At 43.0% G+C, this 18,817-nt stretch overlaps 2 protein-coding genes across 2 annotated transcripts; one reads left to right on the top strand and one right to left on the bottom strand.

Annotated features, from left to right (window-relative positions):
• Positions 1-3,063: 3,063 nt before the first annotated feature.
• On the top strand, positions 3,064-4,827 carry lft1 (lefty1). Its single transcript, XM_062412121.1, has 4 exons — positions 3,064-3,328; positions 3,543-3,789; positions 3,901-4,140; positions 4,503-4,827. Exons 1-4 carry the CDS (start codon positions 3,064-3,066, stop codon positions 4,825-4,827), a joined length of 1,077 nt encoding a protein of 358 aa, XP_062268105.1.
• A 3,369-nt stretch (positions 4,828-8,196) lies between these two features.
• On the bottom strand, positions 8,197-17,026 carry hnrnpub (heterogeneous nuclear ribonucleoprotein Ub). The gene is made up of 14 exons (XM_062410875.1): positions 16,382-17,026; positions 14,887-15,001; positions 13,093-13,172; positions 12,809-12,948; positions 12,529-12,628; positions 11,828-11,940; positions 11,452-11,715; positions 11,214-11,333; positions 10,981-11,109; positions 10,722-10,890; positions 10,347-10,628; positions 9,966-10,243; positions 9,669-9,809; positions 8,197-8,980 (listed from the first exon to the last, which is right to left on the bottom strand). Exons 1-14 carry the CDS (start codon positions 16,857-16,859, stop codon positions 8,930-8,932), a joined length of 2,460 nt encoding a protein of 819 aa, XP_062266859.1. The 5' UTR covers positions 16,860-17,026; the 3' UTR covers positions 8,197-8,929.
• Positions 17,027-18,817: the final 1,791 nt, after the last annotated feature.

Raw genomic sequence — 18,817 nt, 5'->3', positions numbered from 1 at the left:
CACAGGTCTGGCGCTTCAACCCCACCCCCCCCCCACTTCCCGCAGACTGATCGATGATTATTGGCAGCTGGATGGATCGGATGCGTGTATAACACAGGCCCGGCTGCAGTTACCGCAGCTCGTGTGTACGGGGGCCCATTAAGGTGCAAAGTAGCGCGGCTCACAAATATTTGACGTAGAGATAAAGCGGATCAGGAAGTGGCTTCCATGTGAATGAGGAGGAATTCGCGGCGGTGACCACCAGCGACACAAGTTCAATATTGACTCAGTGCAGCGGGCAGCGGCTCCGCCTCGTTCCCCGGGAGACGTCTTTAATGAGATGCTCTAATGTGATGTGCAAACCTCAGGACTTTCCAGAGTGTTTGACAACATCTCCAGTCGCTCCCCTTGCAAACACACGCACTTTTGGGTCTTTCCCCCCGCGGGCCAAGGGGATTCCATGTTTCACAAATGGAAGGGAATGACCTATAAATTGGACTGCTTTTGAATGCAAATGCCTGGATGTTAATTAACACCTCCGTTGTTGATTGTGGGAGCTCGTTGGCCTTTGATTGAAAAGAAATGGCACCTCGGAGCATCAGATGCGGCTTTGAACTGCGGGCAACTTGGCTTTGATTGGGCAGGGAAGGAAGAAAGACTGAGAAATATCACACAAAGGCCATCTTAATTTCCCGAATTAGCGGTTGTAATGTGAGGGGAAGGAGGGCAGCACACAGGCCTCTGGACAACAGGCCCTGTTAGACTGTGGCCTCATGGACTGGACAATGGATGAGCTCTGAATTTACATGTCTGCACTGCCGCTGCTGCTGCCGCTGCCATCAGACACTGCAGTAGACCTGTTTTACTTTTTACACATGTAACTCATGAGCATACTCTGGGTTCTATTCCTTTGTGTAAGCCAAAAGGAATGCTTTAGTAATATTTTTTTTTTCACATGTCCAACTTGAAAAATCGAAATCTGCTTATCCTGCCTACAACTGTATGTTCCCATTCTGTCCAAATTTAATGTTGTTTTTATTCAATTGTACACTTGGTGGGAATAAAATAGTCCTTTTAGACAAACCCTGACTCATTTCCTGTATTTTCTCTGTTAGTGTTTACTTGATGAAATACTGTCCCTCACACACAAACCAATGACAACAATTACATGTTGATGAAAATTGTAACAATAACGTTTCTCGTGATTTTGCTCAATATGAACTTTTTAAGAATAAATTCAATATTAGAAAATGCACAATGCAAAAATATAGAAAAAGGTAAATGGAAGTGGAAGAGATATTGTTTAGGTAAGCTTTTCATACACGATTACACCACATGTGCACAGAACAATATCAACATTTCCTTGTGTCATTATGAGTGTATTCATGCATTCAACACTTCACACACAGCTGCTAAGGTTGCATTAAAAAACGTTTGGTATTGATAGAATAAATCAGGTTTAAAGTCTAAAGCAGCTGCAATACACTCAAACATATAAAAGTTGTCATCACCCTGCAATGAGCTCAGTAGCCTTACCATACATGTGTTTACATAACCGCCTTGCACGCATGCAACGGGTTATTTTCTTTGTTTCACATTCAGAATTGTTTCATTGTGGCGTGCACAGACTCTGTCCTGGTGTGCTATCGAGTCTTCCATCTGTAATTAATAATCTGTCTTGTTTGTAAGCTGCAGCCACTCGAGCTGGAGTGAGCAGGTCTGGCAGTCATCTGTCATTTGCTCTTCCTGTGTGTCCCTTCGGTCTGTCTGACATCTCTAAGCAAACACAGCCCAATACACAACCACAGGCAGGGCCTTCTGGGCAGCCAGCGAGAGCAGCCCCTCTTCTAATGTTTGTGTGACAAAAAAGGCAAGGCAAATCCTCGCAATGGAATCAGATAATCACCAACCTGTGAAGAGCCTGCCCCAATCCACATCCACGCCGGCCCCCCGGTCCCTGGATTAACTGTCTGTTTGGCTAATAATTTTAATCTGCTGGAGAGGGCCAAGAATGGGTGACAGGGCTCGGAATAAACATCTAATCCGCTGACCCCCCCCTCCCTCCTACCTTAAAGCTCTGCACTACTTCCTCCATGAGCCTGTGCTAGACACTTGTACCAAAGTGAACAGTGATGATTCCAGTCCTGATCCCAAATTTGCTCTCCGGCCTCCGGAGCAGATGTAAATCCGCTGAGTGACAGACCGTTGCCAGACTGACATCGTCCAGTGGAATGTACACATCAGAGTGTGGGGTGTGTGCAGACAAGAGTGCTACTGAAGAAAGGGCACTTCAGGTTCACAGGGTCAAGAGATGTCTGTCTGGAAACACGGGGTGGCCCGACTGGGGGAGGAATTGTCTAAATCTGGAGAGGAGAAAGTAAAAATAAGTTAAATATCAGTCCCATCATTGAAAACACTATTCAGGTGCTTTCTAATAAAATAAGCCACAGAATCATGAGGCGAAGAGTTGAACTGAAACGCTGATATGAGCTGTTAAAAATTTGACAGTTCTTCTCAATTACATTTAACATTTCCAACATTTGTTCCCTTATTTCTATTTGAAAAGCTTCTGAAAGAAGATTCCAAACATCACAATATACCCATTTTGACTTTATGACACATTAAGCCTTCACATATGTGGTGTGCAAGTCTTGCAAATACACACTTGCACAAAGACAAACCCGATTTGATTTGTCAGATTTTTACCAGATCAAGATGAACTCTAAATTTGCTGATCTATTTACACCAGGAACAGCAGATTTTTCAGATCCTCACCCTGGCATCAAAAGGAGGCCACCGACATCAAGCTCAGTTTTAGTGAAACTATGGTGAAATTACACCTCCACAATACGGATGGCACTCGAGTCTAATTGTTGCTGTTTGAAGTATGGCCACTTAGATATCCTGTTTAGGATGGGGCTGTATTGTCGCACCTTTGTTCTGATAAGGGTCCCTGCCCCCATCGACAAAGTGCGAACGACTGGGAGGGCCGCGACGATATAAGGGGCCGGAGAAGCGTCCCGGGACAGACACAGTCAGACTTCTGCTACCGTGCCGCTGTTATTTGCACTCAACGTTTCACTCATGGATTTCCTCCGCGCTTGTGTCCTGTGCACCGCAATCTTCGGAATCACCAAGGCTTTTACGCATCAGGATATGAAGGACGCGCTGCTGGAGAAACTGGGCATGGATGAGATTCCTAAAATCCATAAGAGGGATTTGGAGAACCTGGTTGTTCCGGCGCATATTAAAAACAAGTACATGTCCATGCTGAAGATGCACCACAGCAGGAGGCGCAGAGCTCTGCCCAGCCTGGCGGGCATCCTGAGGGGAATCCCTGGAAATCTAGGTAAGGACCTCTCACATTTGACATAAACGTGTAATTTGTAGGACATTATAAGGAAATTGATTTGACAGCGAATAGTTATTTCCGTGCGTAATTGTGCCACTGCGTAAAAACCGCTTTACGCACCAAACTGTTTTTAACAGTTATTCGTTTTAAGATGTCAGAGTTAAAAAAAAAAGTTATACGTATCTAAATGTATCAACTGGTTTTGTTGTAGATATTTCTGGGGAGTATTTGTACTCTGACACCACTCGGTATCGCATGGTGTTCGACATGGAGGCGAGGATCCCCGATAACAGCGAGGTGACCATGGCCGAGCTGAAGCTCTACCAGCGAGCCAGCTACCACAAGCGCTTCACGGTGGAGAGGAAGAACCACCGGGCCGTGAGCAACGCCCGGGTCAGCATCTACTGGGTGGAGGTGCTGCCCAGCGGATCCAACCGGACGTCGCTGGTAGATTCAAGGTGAGGGAACGATCCCCCCGTGGCGACACTGGCTATCTTAATCTAATTCCGGGAAACATCAGCCTCCTCTCCTTCCCTTGTTTTAATTAATCGTCCTTATCATGTTCGCAGACTGATCCCCATTCACGAGTCGGGCTGGAAGAGCTTTGATGTGACCCAGGCGGTGCACTATTGGTCCAAGACACAGCAGAAGACACCTATGCACCTGGAGGTGTGGATCGAGGGCGAGAGACCTGGCAGCTACGCGGCAGAGATGGCCAAGAGTGTCCACTTTACCACCCAGGAGCAGACGGACAACACCTTGGGGAAGCCCGAGCTGATCCTCTACACACTCAACCTCGAAGAATACGGGTAAGGGCGCCAGCTTGTGATACACAGGATATTGTATCTGCGTGACAATTGGTCCGCATCCTGCATTCATTAGTGGAGTTGCAGCAGTGTGGCACAGGGGCGTTAGTTTGCTCCTGCCAGTGGTCTGGAGAGGCAGCAGCACATTAGTGACTGACACTTGGTTTATTCCTGGTGCTATTTGATGTGTTTGAGAGCAAATGATGTGGATCCAGCTAATAAAAACTAGAGACAGTATCATTTGATAGAAGTGAGGTCAGCAGGGTTGTAGCTAAAAGATTCTGGGCCCCCATTGAAAGCCCCCCCCACTCCCCAGGAAACAAAAACAAAAACAGTCCTCTTACGTTTCTTCTTTTCCTCCTCAGTTCTCAAGGCGACTGCGATGTCAGCCAGAGCAAAGACACCTGCTGCAGAGAGCAGCACTTTGTCAACTTCCGTGCGCTCACCTGGACACAGTACTGGATCATTGAGCCAGCGGGCTACCAGGCCTTCAGCTGCACCGGGGGCTGCAAGCAGCCGAAGCACAACTACGGCTATGGCGAGCGGAGGTGCACAGTGTCCGAGAGCGCCCCCCTGCCTATCATGTACCTGGTGAAGAAAGGGGACTACACCGAGATAGAAGTTGCAGAGTTTCCAAATATGATCGTGGAAAGGTGTGCGTGCACAATGGACAACGTGTCCATAGTATGAAGTCATGGAAAACTATAGTGATCTTGCCACCACTGAAGGATTATGGGACATTATAGTGTTTTTTCATTGGGGTGTTGATATATTTAATGGTTTGAAGCAACACGTCTAGTACTTTCTATTTAAATGGACATCAATGGGGAGTTTCACAGACAACAGGCCGCCCTGCTGCCATCAACCTCCATCTCCCCTCTCACAAGCACTTTTATATATTTTGTAAATTTTTATATCTTTTAAAAAAAACGAATTTGTATGAGTCTTGCTGAATCCACAGCAACCATTCAAATTCTGTCTGATGTGTTATATTTTCAAGCTGTACATAATATGAATGAGTTTATGTTTGGAAAAAATAAAAATATTTAGTTTCACTAAAGGTTTCCACTCTTCCTCTACCCTGCTGGTTGTCGTCTGCCTGTCTGGCCTCCATTCACATTCATGATCACATTCTCATGCAGCCACATGCAGCTGCCGGCCTCCTCTTAATCTTTCACCTCTGTATTGACGCTCATAGGAAATTGTGGAGCAGAGCAAATAATTTGCCTAATGACTTATAACACTTGTTACACTAAGGGCACACGGTCACTGACAAAGCTGCCCGCGGAGGTTTATTTACAGTGGGAAGGAGCTACACGGCCACATACAGAGAAACATGGAGCCCATTCAGATCGAGCCAGTGGGCCCCTCGTGTGTTTACATCAGGCTTAGACCGGGCCAAACGTTGGTAATCAGGGCCAATACCTAATGCACTGTTTGCCGTCTGAGTGGGGGGTCTTGTCATTCACTAATATGCTGCAGATGGGGGCAAACGCGTTGCCCTGCCGAAGACAAGCAGCTGTCTGTCTGGGAGGGAAGTGGATTCCCAACATGCACCTCCAACAGCACCAGGAGGTAAGAGGACAGAGGACACACAGGTGGGGCCGCAAACAAAACGGGAATGTCAATACGGTATTGACATACTGGTCAGTTACTCTCACTACACATAGGGAAACATTCAACCCCCATGTCAGTATTATACTTACATTAAATCAGAGTAGCAGTGATTGTATCCACATCACTGATGTAATGGTGGTTGCATGCAGGTGTTCCAGGGATCTGTAAGAATGAACTTTTACTGAGTCAGCAAAAGACCAACACTGTACTACACGGCACTTCAAGCAGCTCTGCAAAACAGGCAGACTGATCAGCACACATTGAGGGATGAACGCATGAATATGTCCTTTGGGTAATTAGAGCAGACTGTCCTCCAGAAACTGTGCAAGGACACTATTGGAGGAAGACTTGTAACAGTGTTCAGGGACCGACACTGGAGAGCCCTAAACAACAGCATGGGCTTTATTGGAGAGTAACGTGAGGGCTTACTGGTGCTTCTATGAATTTGCTAGCCTACTCTCAAAGACAAGGTGACTTGCATGTGGATGTTAACCATGTAGGAGGCACATTTAACATTTAGCCCATGTTTGAAATAGTTTAATCAGGTTGCAGATATTTATTTTATTATAACTTCCAGATAAGGGGGGAAGGAGGTGTGGTTTCTCTGGTCTTAAAAAATTTGTTTTCTGGGTAATAGGCAGGGTTATAAAGATGGCAGTGGGGCTGCAATATTTTCTGTTCACTGCCATGGTTAACATTTAGTTTATGGACTAATAAGAAACAAAACCCATCTTAAACTCATGGAACAAATTAATCTGTCAATCTACAGGCATAACAGTTTAATACGTGCAACCCTGTTGCACTGCATTTGTTATTTTTATATTCCGTTGTGTTTGTTGACTTATTACTTTGTTTTACTGATGTCTTCTATTTTGGTGGGACTTTTAAAGGATTATCTTATCTTATCTTATGTTTGTAATATTTAGTTTTATTTGTTTCAAGGAATATGACAATCCACTCAACACTGAAGTTTGGTGGTGATAGCATGATGCAGAGGTGGAAGAAAACGATAATCAGAGATTTGTCTTTCAGCAGGTTAGCGCTGCCGTTTGAGCATTTTAACAAAGAGCGGGGGAAAACTTAACCAGGTGTGCCTGTGAATATTAACTGTCAACAAGTATTATGTCATCTGTAATTTAGATCAGTTATTTCTCTGACATTCTACATTATAACAGAATAAAGCATGAATACAGTTCCACCGTGTACCAGCTTGTTTAACCTTTAATCGAGTTGAGACAAATGAAAAAAAAAGTACAATCCCAATTGTTTTTCCAACACAAATATCAAAAACCATCAGATAGAAAAAGACAACATATCTCATAAAAGTCTGAAAGCTTTTGTTTGATAATAAAAGACCTGATATACAACCTGTAACATAAAGCGATAGAAATATAGTGTTCATTGTTTTATAGATTATACCGTAAACTCAAAAGCTCGCATTCTGCTAGATTCATGTCAATTGCGATAACACAGGACGGGCACCAGCTGCCCACACATTTAAGAAGAATCGACAATTCATCACACAGCAGTAACTCTGTTAAACTAACACTTTCTTAATCACAAAACACTCATTACTCAAAGTCAATTAATTCATGAACATTCGTGCATGGTTGTAACAGGGAAGTATTTACATGGTTATTAAATAACAAGGGCAGCTAAAAAATTTAAAACGGAGTCACAGCAACATATTTGATCTGATCTACTATAAACGGCCATTTCCAATCTCTGATGTTGCTCTAGTGTTGAAACAGAAACGGTATCCTCTGCCTGGGCAACATAGAGGGACACAGAGTTGTTATTGCTGGACCCACAGTCAACACCACAGACTCCATAGAAAGCTTCGGAAACAATGCAACAGTTAAGAAAAGAAAAACGGTTTCTCTCTGCTTCGGTTTCCTCCGGCTGAAAAGGGTTTTCATGAGCTGTGTAGCCCTTTAGGTTTGCTGGTGAGAATGAGCAACTTCACCTATTTCTAACCACTTTGTGCTGGACCGGCATCAGTAGAAATGTGTTGAGGAAACTGTTTTTATATAAATCATTAAATTATACATGCAAGAAAGAAAAAAAAAAAATACAAAAAGGCATTTTTTTTATTTCAGAAGTCTACCGCACTAAAATAACCATTGATAATCTAGGAACTATTTTCTTCTAAACAAATTTACCGAATTTTTAAATAAATAAAAATTAAGTGTTGCATTTAAAAAATGGCTTTGTTATATCCTTAAAATGGCGCAGCTAAAATACTTTTTCATAGACAGTGTGCATTAGAATAGTTGAGAAGACTGGAAGTGACGTATTAAAGACAGGACATTCTGCATACCTGACTAAGAAGGTGAAAACAGGGCTGATGCCTGTATTGTTTGAAGTAGCAAACCAGGCCATCGCCCATTCAAAGGTCTTTTACACACCTTTGAACTGAATCAAAAGTCATAAGCCAGCAAGAATGTTAAAAAGCCATCGAGTTGTTTATTGTAGGTCTATTGAGTTTGGGTTACAGGTTTGCTAGGGGGAACAAAAGACAAAAAAAGTCACTGTGATTAATCTTCACTTCAACTGTTCAACAGTGGACTCTATTGACATGTACAGTCTAACAATATAATCAGCTACCATGCTTCTCGTCAGAAGCTACGGCACCTTTCAATCGATACCATTTCTTAAACTTCTCATACAGACTATGGAAAACCCAAAAAAATATTTACAATTTGTAATAAAAAAGCAAAAACAAAAAACCACAGCACAGATAAAATGCACAACCCTGAAAAGAATCTTGCATCTGCCAGGAGGGAAATGTTTCTGATCTTACAGATTACTCTTTTAAAAGCATGTCAGTTAAAAGTGGTCAAAAAGATGAAACAAATATACAACTAAGGGAAAAAAGAAATAATCAGATAATTGAATGAGACCAAACCCACGTTGTACATGTGTATACAGGTATCATATATAAAGCTCTGATTTACACTCTGACTGCCTGGTCTCTCTGATGTGGAATGTTGTTGCTCCATATCTCTTCAGTCTTGGCAGTCAATGGGTGGGGTTTAGATTAATCAGAGTGGGATTGAGGACAAGAATAAAATGAATGAGTACTTAAAATAAAAAAATCAAATAGCGGGTTGTAGGGATGTTCCTTGGCAAGAGGTGGATCTGTGTCGGCCACCAGTCCGTTAGAACAAGTGTCTTAGTAATATCCAGGCTGATACTGCTGGCTCCACGGCTTCTGGTTCCAGAACTGCACAGGGACACAAGACGCAAGGTTTAAAATGTGTAAAGGTTACTACTGAGCCTAGGACAGGGATAAGACTGAGCGTTCACATCTAACTTCATAATGAAACTATGAAATAGTTAAAGTTACTGTAGCTGCTGTCAGACATGCACTGATAATCTGTTATTATCCTGGAGGACGCTGTATTCAAGAACAAAATGAAGGGAGAGGTTCTTGACTTTCTCTGATGAAACAGACACAATGATGATGGTATTCAATGCTGCAAGATGTGAGGACAAGCCACCTCTTTCACACAGGTTTAGTGAGTGTACAGCAGTCATGGTGTCTCTGTTCTGAGGATATAGCACACCTGTCTATTCTGCCACCTTGTGATCAAACTACAAAAGCAGGCTTAAAGAAACCTGAAGTTGCGACAATGATGCTATTAGAATATTAAGAGACCAGAGATGGTCTCATGCAAGTGAAATGAATGTGGCTGCAGGAGATAACACTCTCCAGTCTGTCCTATGAAATCTCATGTATAAATTTGTGCATGTTAGACATTAATACAATTGTCCTCCTTTGGGCTAATTAATTCATCTTTCTGTTGTATTATTTTATGAATTCACCGTCTGAATAATAAATGCCATCTTCTTCAGCATCTAAATCCCTGCTACAAAGAACAGTGGGGGAGATAAGAGAAAGAAATACTGACCCCTTGCTGCCAGCTCTGGTTGAAAGCTTGGGCCTTATCCATGCCATTTCTGTTTCCGCCAAAGTTTCCAGTGCCCCTGTTGTTTCCAAAGTTGCCATTCTTGTTGCCAAAGTTGCCACGGTTACCACCTCTCGGCTGAAACTAGAGACAAGGAGGGAAAAATGACTGTATTGGAATACATCAGTTTAAATGTGCCAGTTTCTGGCCTTTAATTCAACACACAGTTCCTAGTCAGATATTCCGAAAGCTAAATACAAACTGAATAACCTTAAGTAAAAGTATCATTATCAAACCCACCTGGTTGGGATGTCCCCGGTTTCCACCACGACTCATACTGGCTCCACCTCCACCTCCTCTGTTCATGTTGCCTCTGTGCATTGGGCCGCCTCTGTTCATGTGTCCCCCTCTGGGTCCCATGTTACCCCTCATTGGGGGCCCCCTGGGGGATCCACCCAGGCTGGGAAGGGGGCCACCACCCCGGTTGAAGTTTCCACGGTTGGGGAATCCTCCCCTGAAGGCTGGGGGTGGCAGGAAGCCACGAGGTGGGCGGTTGAAGCCGCCACGAGGACCAGGAGCTGCAGACGGATAAGAGCAGCACAAGTTAGGATTCATGCTTCTTCAAAAACAAAGCCTACTCAAAGAGAATATACATTTTGAACAAATTAGATCCCTAAATACCTCCTCTAAAGTTGCCTCTGTTCTGGAAGCCTCCACGGCCACCACCTCTCTGTCCAGGTCCACTGCCACGGCCAAACTGGTTCTTGCCTCCTCGGCCACCGCCGCGAAGGCCGCCACCTCTTTTTGGTGTTGTGCTTCCCTGATTAGGTTTTTTCTCAGCAGGCAGGGCCGTCTTACTTTCCTCTTTGTATTGTTCCAGGAGCTTGGCAGACTCTTCCTTCTGCATCTCAGCATAGACAATCTCACTGAAGCTCTCCCCCTCCTCAGGCAGAGAGAAGAAGCCTGTAACAGAAGGAAAACAAGAGGCAACATTTTAGGACTGAATAATGCAATACAAGTACATGTACCGTTTAAACCTAAAGTAATGGTTTATACCTTTCATTTTGAGGACGGCATGCTCAGGCACTTCTTTGCCATCACTCTCCACCTTCTTCTGGACTCTCTCCTTGTAGTCGTCGTCAGAGGGGCAGACGACTACAGCTTTACGCTGGAAGCCTGCAAACAGACACATCTTCCTCTTCTGACCCGGGGCAGACAAGTTGGTCTGGAAAGTGATAAAAGATACTGAATTACATTCTGACTTATACTGTCTGTAAAGAAAAAGCAGTGATCTGATTGTTCAAAAACTACTTACATGATCCAGGATGTAGTTTCTCTTCTTGCGGGCAGCAATCTCAATGAACTTTCCCAGGAAAAGTGGCGCTCGCTGGGAAATGGCAGTAAGCTTTGTAATGTCCTTTGACTGGCGTTTCAGGCTGTTAATCTATATTAAATGAAAGAGGGTAAATTACACCGTTTTGTGGAACAGACACTCAAAAGACATGAGACCATATGGCAATTCTGTCACAGAGCCATTATAGTACTGACCATCATCTTGTCCACAATGGTGTCACTGCCAAGGATGTAATATTTGCCAGGGTTCTCCTGTACATGGCTTTTCACCCATGTGGTCTTCCCCGAACCTGGCAGACCAACCATTACTACGATCTATAGAAAGAAAGAATTTAGATGAAAGTGACCAAATATGTCAGGACTCATAACGTAGATACATTATCTTTGCCTGATTAAGAACCCCAACACCAGTAATGTCCGAATCTACACTCACCTCGCAGTCTGCCTTGGTCTGTGGACCCTTAAGTCCCCGGACTCGCTCACTGACGGCGATCTGTTGCAGGAAGGTGAAGCCCTGGGGCTGGGGGAAGTAAGGAGTCTCCATCTGACCAAAGTTGAACTCCACGGCACAGTTGTGGCAGATGACGTGGGGAAAAAGGGCCTGGCCGTTCAGTGTGTCCTTGTTGAACTGGAAAGCCATGACGGGATCCCCACCGTTCTTAGAGAAGGAGAGCACCACCTCCTCACCTTCGAAGTCCTACAGAGAAAACAATATTCAAGGTTGTTCTTGGTTTGATATAAACAGGTTATCAAAAACTCATGACAAACTGATTTTTTTTAATCAGTATATGATTAGTGTAATAACTTACAATAAGGCAGCAGATGACATCATTCTCCTCATAAGTTTCTCCAAAGTCCTCAGTCACACAATTGGTGGTCTTATTAGCTTTCCCAGAGTAGGCGTAGGAATGCAGCTCCTCACCTAAACATTAATTGATGAATATATGATATTACAGACATGATATAACTGTATTAAGACACCAAGTATCAGTATCTGGAGCGAGTCATCTGTGCTGGCAATAGGCCAAGACTGGAGCCATTTTACACTTGCATGTATTGCTGCTTACAGACCACTAGAGGGACCACTTGAGGCAGACTGCCTATCACAGAGGATCATGGCAGTGCAGTTTTTAGTGCCACTTATTGGATGACCTTCATGAAAATACAATCATCCAGTATAGTGTTTTGTTAATGTTGTGAAAAAAAATAAAATATATGTTCTCAAAGAATTGATGCAATTCAAATGATCAAAACTCTAAATAATACTGCACAGTATCTTGAGTCCTGCCATATTCAGACTGTACAAATAACAGCAATTGGGTGTAACATGATTAACTTTAAAGCCATCTTCTGTTTGGATTGACCAAGTGCAAATAATTCTGGCAATGAAATAAACCTTACCCCAGACCCCGGGTAAAGGAAAAGTAACTGTTCGAGACGTCAGTCACCTGTGACTGAATACCTAGAAGACGCATCCAGCAGTAAATGTTTAAGAGTTAAAGAGGCTCACCCAGGAGCAGGGTGCCAGTAGACAGGGACCATCCAACCTGCACATCATGGATCTCCATGTTCTTGCTGGAAATGTGCTTCACAGGGATTTTCTCTGTAATCTGATGACATGATGTAAAACACAACAAAAATTTGTAAGGACTCATGTCATCTAGTCAAATTGGAGCATTTGTTTCATGATTTCAGGTGCAGCTTGTTAACAGTTCAAGTTCCACGTGCGCCTTTTAACACTCAGGGTAAGTTATTTCCGTGAGCAGAATATGTCAGGATTGTTACTGTACCTTCATCTCAAAGCAGGCTTTGCCCTTGTTCACACCATAGGTAGCCTTGCCTCCAGACCAGAGGTAAGCAAAACTCTCCATTGTGAGAGATGAGGCGCTGTAACGGTCCCGTGACACCTTGAAGTGCAGGTCGCAGTTGTCTGGGGCACGAGAAAAAATATAACACATTTCAGTCAACCCTCTGTATCCAGTGAGAGTATATACAATTTACTGTGATCACATCCTTTTACTGTCATCTAAGTTTAAGCAAACGCTATTTTGGACCTTGGAATAGATTAACTTACAGGTATCCAGACAGACTTTAGTTTCATCAAACTCCTCATCTTCCTCCTCCAGAGGCGGCACAGGAGACTTAAATGAGGCCCTGAAAAGAGACACCAACCAGTAAATTAGAGGATTCATATGTCAAGTGGCTGCATGGAACATAAGATTTCTTGGGCATCACTCCCTGAAAAATATTGGGGGAAAGAAATGTAGACTAGGGGAACAACATTAAATAGAAACAGTAAAATGAGCAAGTGAACCTCCTAATTTCAGCTGTAATGTGGGCCATGGCAGACAACACTTACCTTGCAGAATCCAGCGAAATCTAAAATATGAAAGACACATAGAAAGAAAACACCTTCGAACTTCTGAATGGTGAAAGTGATAAATAGAAAAGGACTGCTTTGATTTTTTACGATCCTTGTGTTTGTGGTTTAATCACAGCAATACGTGGTGGAGCTATATTTAACTTCCAACGTGTGGTACTCCAAATGACATGGTCAACTAGCTCAAACTGACCTGTCTAAGTGTGCAACTATGCAGTGCAAGTTTTTACACCATGCTTAGAAAATTGAAATGAGCAATAACCGTGTATTGAGATCTACAGACACTTTGTAGCTTCAGGTTATTTACCAACTTTAAAGTTTAAGATACTATAAAAGGAGCATTTCAGTGACCCATGAGTTGTTGCACCTCAAGCAATGATCTGACATTTTCTTTATGAAGGAAATATTTGAGTGAGTGGTGAAAAAATGGCGTGCAGGGAGTTATAGTGGATCTGGAAAATACATTGTCAGAGTTGGAGAAGATAGTCATTGCAGCCTGTAAATGTAATGTTGCTGTGTTGGCACATGGATGCCAATGGTGGTTCTACATAATTACAAAATTTTCATTTGTTTTGGGAGAGTGTTTTTGGGCAAGAAATCTGATATGAAGAGAAAACAGGTGGGAAGGTGAGTATACTGTAGTCCTATACGTTCCCCTAAAAAAACCACTTCCTATTGTTTCTTACATTATGTCTCAAGCGCAATGGAAACAAAACACTGACCAATAAATTAGCACATGTATGCACACAATCAATCACCCATGCACACCATGCAAGATGTCACCTGTGTAGGGGTAGAAAAGAGCCTTTCAAATACACACATCCGTTCTATCACACCATGATAAACAGACATGATACATGAGACAGAAATAGCATTTTGAAGTCATACAACCAGTGAGAAAAAACAAAAAACGAACAAAAAAAAACTAAACAAAGGACCATTGCGAGGTAAACGATGGACGGTCGATAGCGTGCTCCTCCATGGAAGTTCCAACCACTTTGGGAACTTAGCTACATCCTTGTGTGCTACCTTGCAGCAGTGGACCCCTCCTCCCACACCTCTTGGCTATTCCTCCCTCCCTGCCCAGTCTCCATTCAGAAGTGCACATCTGCTACTTTCCTCAGGGTTCTCTTTGAACAGCTTTGATTCACCTTGAGGATACATTTGGCTTTCCAAAACAATAAGTGGCAGAAGGAACAGATGTGAAAATTCACAGAGACTTGATAGATGCACTTCTGCTACAGAATGCAGTCCATTATAGACACAATGTGAGTGGGTAAATGGTAAGGTTCTTTGTGTACTCAGGAATGACCCTCAAAACATGTGTGTGAACATAGGGCTGTTAATAAATAGTATAATAGTTAAAAATGAGGGTTTTCCTATTGCTAGTAAAATGTGCATTGGCACTTAAAGCCAATACAGTTCAACAAAGCTATGGATGGCGCTTCAGGGATGCTGAAGGCCATTTTTGCTCTGTCCCATCCTTACCAGCTGTATTTGTTCTCTTCAATAAATTCAAAGTAGCCCCTTCCATGTTCCTCCCGGCGTCTCTTAACACCCTTCTTATTCTTCTGATCAGCATTCGTGTCTTTGTCCGCATCCCCTTTGAAAATAGAACAAAGATATAGAATGAGGTGTTCCTTTTTGAGAGAGAGAGGTCGGACTGGCAGTGGGGTTCTGGCCCACAAAGCCCGTTCATTAGTTACATTGTGTCGACCACAATCAACAATATTAAAGATAATCAAGAGGTAAGACCTCAAATGTACACTTACACAATACAATCATATTTCATAAATTGTAACAGCACTAATGACCAGATGATAATTTTAAGCTGGTCCAAATGAACAGTAGGAACAGTAGTTGCTGGGGATGGAAAAACAAGTCTCTGTATAGTAAATGGACTTTAACCCTGAATTAAAGGGCTATGGATATACCAATTTCTGTAAGTCTATTTCACCATGGTGGACATGTCTAATGTCCGGGGCAAAAGCATCATGCACGTAATGTGGAAACCTAATTAGACCTAACTCCTCCTCCCCCATATACTACCTAGACTCCTAAACCCGCTGATCATTGTAGATCTATATTTGTTCTATACTGACCCAATAAGGCGACATTTTCTAACCATAACCAAAGAACAATCTAAACACGTGCTTGCTACTCAAGCAGAGTCGGTCCCATCTTTCTGCACAGCTCTGGCTCAGCTAGTTCAAGTGTTCCCGGTGCTTCCGAGGTCAAACCCTCAGACATGTTCAGCTCACCACAATCATCGTTTAATTTAAACGCAATTGAAATGTGGGCTTTTAATTGCATTTCGCCTTGGCGCGACGCAAATTACCATTAAAATCTTGGGGCAATTGACATGGCAGATCTGGAGGCAGCATACCGATACAATCACTACAGCGGTGTTTAATACGACACTGTCATGTTACATTAATGAAGCGGGTGGTGAGGTTTGAAACCCACCTACTCTCTATCGCACCAATTGGTGGCCAAACGTCATTATGAGAAGTGGGAACCATTGACCTAGCTGAGTGGAAGACGAGCTAGCTAGCGCTGCACCACAGACAAAGAAAATGACGTTAGCCGGCAAGCTAACACGCTAACCAAGCGAAACGGGAAAAACGGTTCGCGCTAGATAAATTTGTATCTCACCAGTTCCTTCAGTTCGTAATTTCTGGTAATGACGCGGGACGCTGACTACTTATGCGAAACTGGTTTTATTAACGCTACTGGCGTTAGCTAAACCGAAAGTGGCCAACGCTAACGTCCCGCTAGCTAACCGCTAGCGGTTTCGGCTAGCCTGGTGAGGTCACGCTAGCTCTAGCTCAACATGGACGCTCTCCGCTGTATCGCATTCAAATCAGCCATCCCCAGCCGCCCCCCCCCGCGGCAGCATTAGCACTAACGGAATAGCCGAAAAACCTCAAGCCAGCCTCAGTCCATCCAGACACATTTTCAACCGTCGTTCCCGGCGACTCACCCTCTGCAGCCTGGTCCCCGGGCTCACCATCCTCGGTGTCGATTTTCTCCATGTCGTCCACATCTCCCTTGAGCATGGGATCCATCTCGTCGTCTTCGTCCGCCTCCTCTTCCCCTTCGCCCATTTCCTCGTCCTCAGCAGCGCGTTCAGCATCGCCCCCATTCTCTGGCTCCGGCTCCGCTTCTTGCCCTGCTTCTTCTTCCTCTTCCTCCTCCTCGTTCGCCTCCATGCTTTCTTCCACCGTGCCCTCGCCCTCTTCTTCCTCTCCCATGCACTCCGCGTCGGCGGCCTGGCCGAGTCCCTCGCTCGCCGCGGCTTCTTGGTCCAGCGGGGAGTCACCGGCGAAGGCCTCGTCGTCCAGCGCGGCCTGCAGGCGGTCCATCAGGTCGGCCTTCAGCCCCTTGTCCGAGAGATTGCGCTTTTTCAGCTCGTCCTTCAGCTCGTTGACTTTCAGCTTCTTGACGTTGATTGAGCTCATTGTGACTGTTCGACGAGAAAGATCTATTAAATAAAACGAACAAACACCACGGCAAAATAAATCAGATGACTGCTGGAGCTCAACACTGCGCCAAATGGCAGCCGCTGTCCGAGCACTGTTTCCCCGGCGGTGGAGCTGAGCAGAGTGGGAGGTGTGGGGGAGGAGGTGACGTCCTCTACCGTAATTACCCAGAGTGCAGCGCAGCGTGGCTTATATAGCGTCACGCCATCTGTCACCCACTGCCGAGGCGATTATACCGTAGATATGCAACCAGAAATAAAAGCATCGTGCGGGAGAGAGTGGACCAGCGAGGAGGAATATGTCCAAAATCCATACATGTGTTTTCAAGCTATAATTTCATGATACATGAAGGAATTATTATAATCATTAGGAACTACCAGGACGGTACACTTGCGTACAGTAATGCACAGTGTTGTAAATCAGAGTTAGGTTTTATTGTCTGGTAGGTTTTAGGTTTGTGCTGAGTAGTCATATAGGAAATATATGTTCATGTATATGAACTTTAGATTATGTGTAATTGAGGGTTAATCACATGAAGTAGGAAAAAAAAGATACGATGATACTTTATTAGTTCCACAAGGGGAATTTTTAATATTGCATCAGCAAGGGTAACAACAGGGATCGGTAAGTTATAGTATGAAATATTGTAAAAATATGAAGGGAATAAGAAACAGTATATACTGTACAGTGTAAAAACAAGACGTTATGTGCGGTGTGAGAAAATGTACAGTCAAAGTAGGATATAATGTACATATTTTAAACATATGGTAGATGTAATCTCTTTCTATGAAACACATCATTTTGAATGATTGACTTCATAAGGGCCACAAATTTCCAACAGCTCACTATTTTAACATTAATAACACAATGGTGTGATTCAGGGCAGCATTAATAAACATTTACTGTAACAAAAACGCACAGAGGGATATAAAATATGTCCCATTTGAACTGATATTACAAATCTTTTTTAAATTAGGCTTAGGCTACAGTTGAGGAAGGCTACATGTTTATCTTGTTGTAAATGTTGTTATTTTGTTGATGTGCTCTGTTACATGCAACATCTATTATACGCAAGCCTTTCTCGGGAAGAGGTATCCCTCACATGTAACTTTGTAGGTTCCCCTGTTAAGAGCTTTATTTTGAGGAATTGTTCTTTTTCTTGTTGAGGCTCGTGGACAGAGGATGAAACACCTTGATAAACCATCATTGTGATATGTGATTATAGGTTACACATATACACTTTGAATGATTGAAGGATGTTGTTACTTTGGCAAATAGGCCTAAATGTGTGTTTTTTTCTCGAGAAAACATTCTTTTTATTCTCAACAACTTTTATCGTTTCACACTTCTCAACCTTTCCTTTTTGAAAACATGCATAAGAAGATTTCAACCGTTTCCCTTTAAAATAATTCAATTAAATCTACTTTACTCATGACAGTGTGCACCTCTTTATTTAGCTTGTGAAAACATGTGTGATCTGTGTGTGAGACCTTGAGAAATGAAAGCTTCTGAATTTTTAGAGTTTGAATTAAGCTTTAAGACCTTGGATCTATCTATCTATCTATCTATCTATCTATCTATCTATCTATCTATCTATCTATCTATCTATCTATCTATCTATCTATCTATCTATCTATCTATCTATCTATCTATCTATCTATCTATCTATCTATCTATCTACCTACCCACCCACCTATCCATCCATCAATCCATCAATCTATCGAATTTCATTACTCTTCTTTTTTATATTTATATTAATATATCACTGGTCTTTTCTACTAATTATGTTACTACTCGTTTTTTCTTTATTAATAATCTTATTACTCGTCTAGTTGTATACACATATTAATAATGGTGTGCTTCTCTAGTTTAATATATTCAAATCTTTATCATGATAGGAAAGACAATAATGAGTGAAAGTCCGTCATCCTACCATG

This window comes from Platichthys flesus, chromosome 18, assembly GCF_949316205.1.
Source record: "Platichthys flesus chromosome 18, fPlaFle2.1, whole genome shotgun sequence".
NCBI classification, from domain to species: domain Eukaryota; kingdom Metazoa; phylum Chordata; class Actinopteri; order Pleuronectiformes; family Pleuronectidae; genus Platichthys; species Platichthys flesus.
This window is presented reverse-complemented; position numbering and strand designations above follow the sequence as displayed.

What these genes read in the sequence shown, in the direction of transcription:
- lft1 (XM_062412121.1), top strand. Translation starts at nt 3,064, where the DNA reads ATGGATTTCCTCCGCGCTTGTGTCCTGTGCACCGCAATCTTCGGAATC. An exon ending in ACGTCGCTGGTAGATTCAAG is followed by an intron (nt 3,790 to 3,900) that starts GTGAGGGAACGA and finishes TCATGTTCGCAG; the next exon opens with ACTGATCCCCATTCACGAGT. An exon ending in CTCAACCTCGAAGAATACGG is followed by an intron (nt 4,141 to 4,502) that starts GTAAGGGCGCCA and finishes TTTCCTCCTCAG; the next exon opens with TTCTCAAGGCGACTGCGATG.
- hnrnpub (XM_062410875.1), bottom strand. Translation starts at nt 16,859, where the DNA reads ATGAGCTCAATCAACGTCAAGAAGCTGAAAGTCAACGAGCTGAAGGAC. An exon ending in TGCCGTCCTCAAAATGAAAG is followed by an intron (nt 10,629 to 10,721) that starts GTATAAACCATT and finishes CTTCTGTTACAG; the next exon opens with GCTTCTTCTCTCTGCCTGAG. An exon ending in ACCGGGGACATCCCAACCAG is followed by an intron (nt 9,810 to 9,965) that starts GTGGGTTTGATA and finishes CCTTGTCTCTAG; the next exon opens with TTTCAGCCGAGAGGTGGTAA.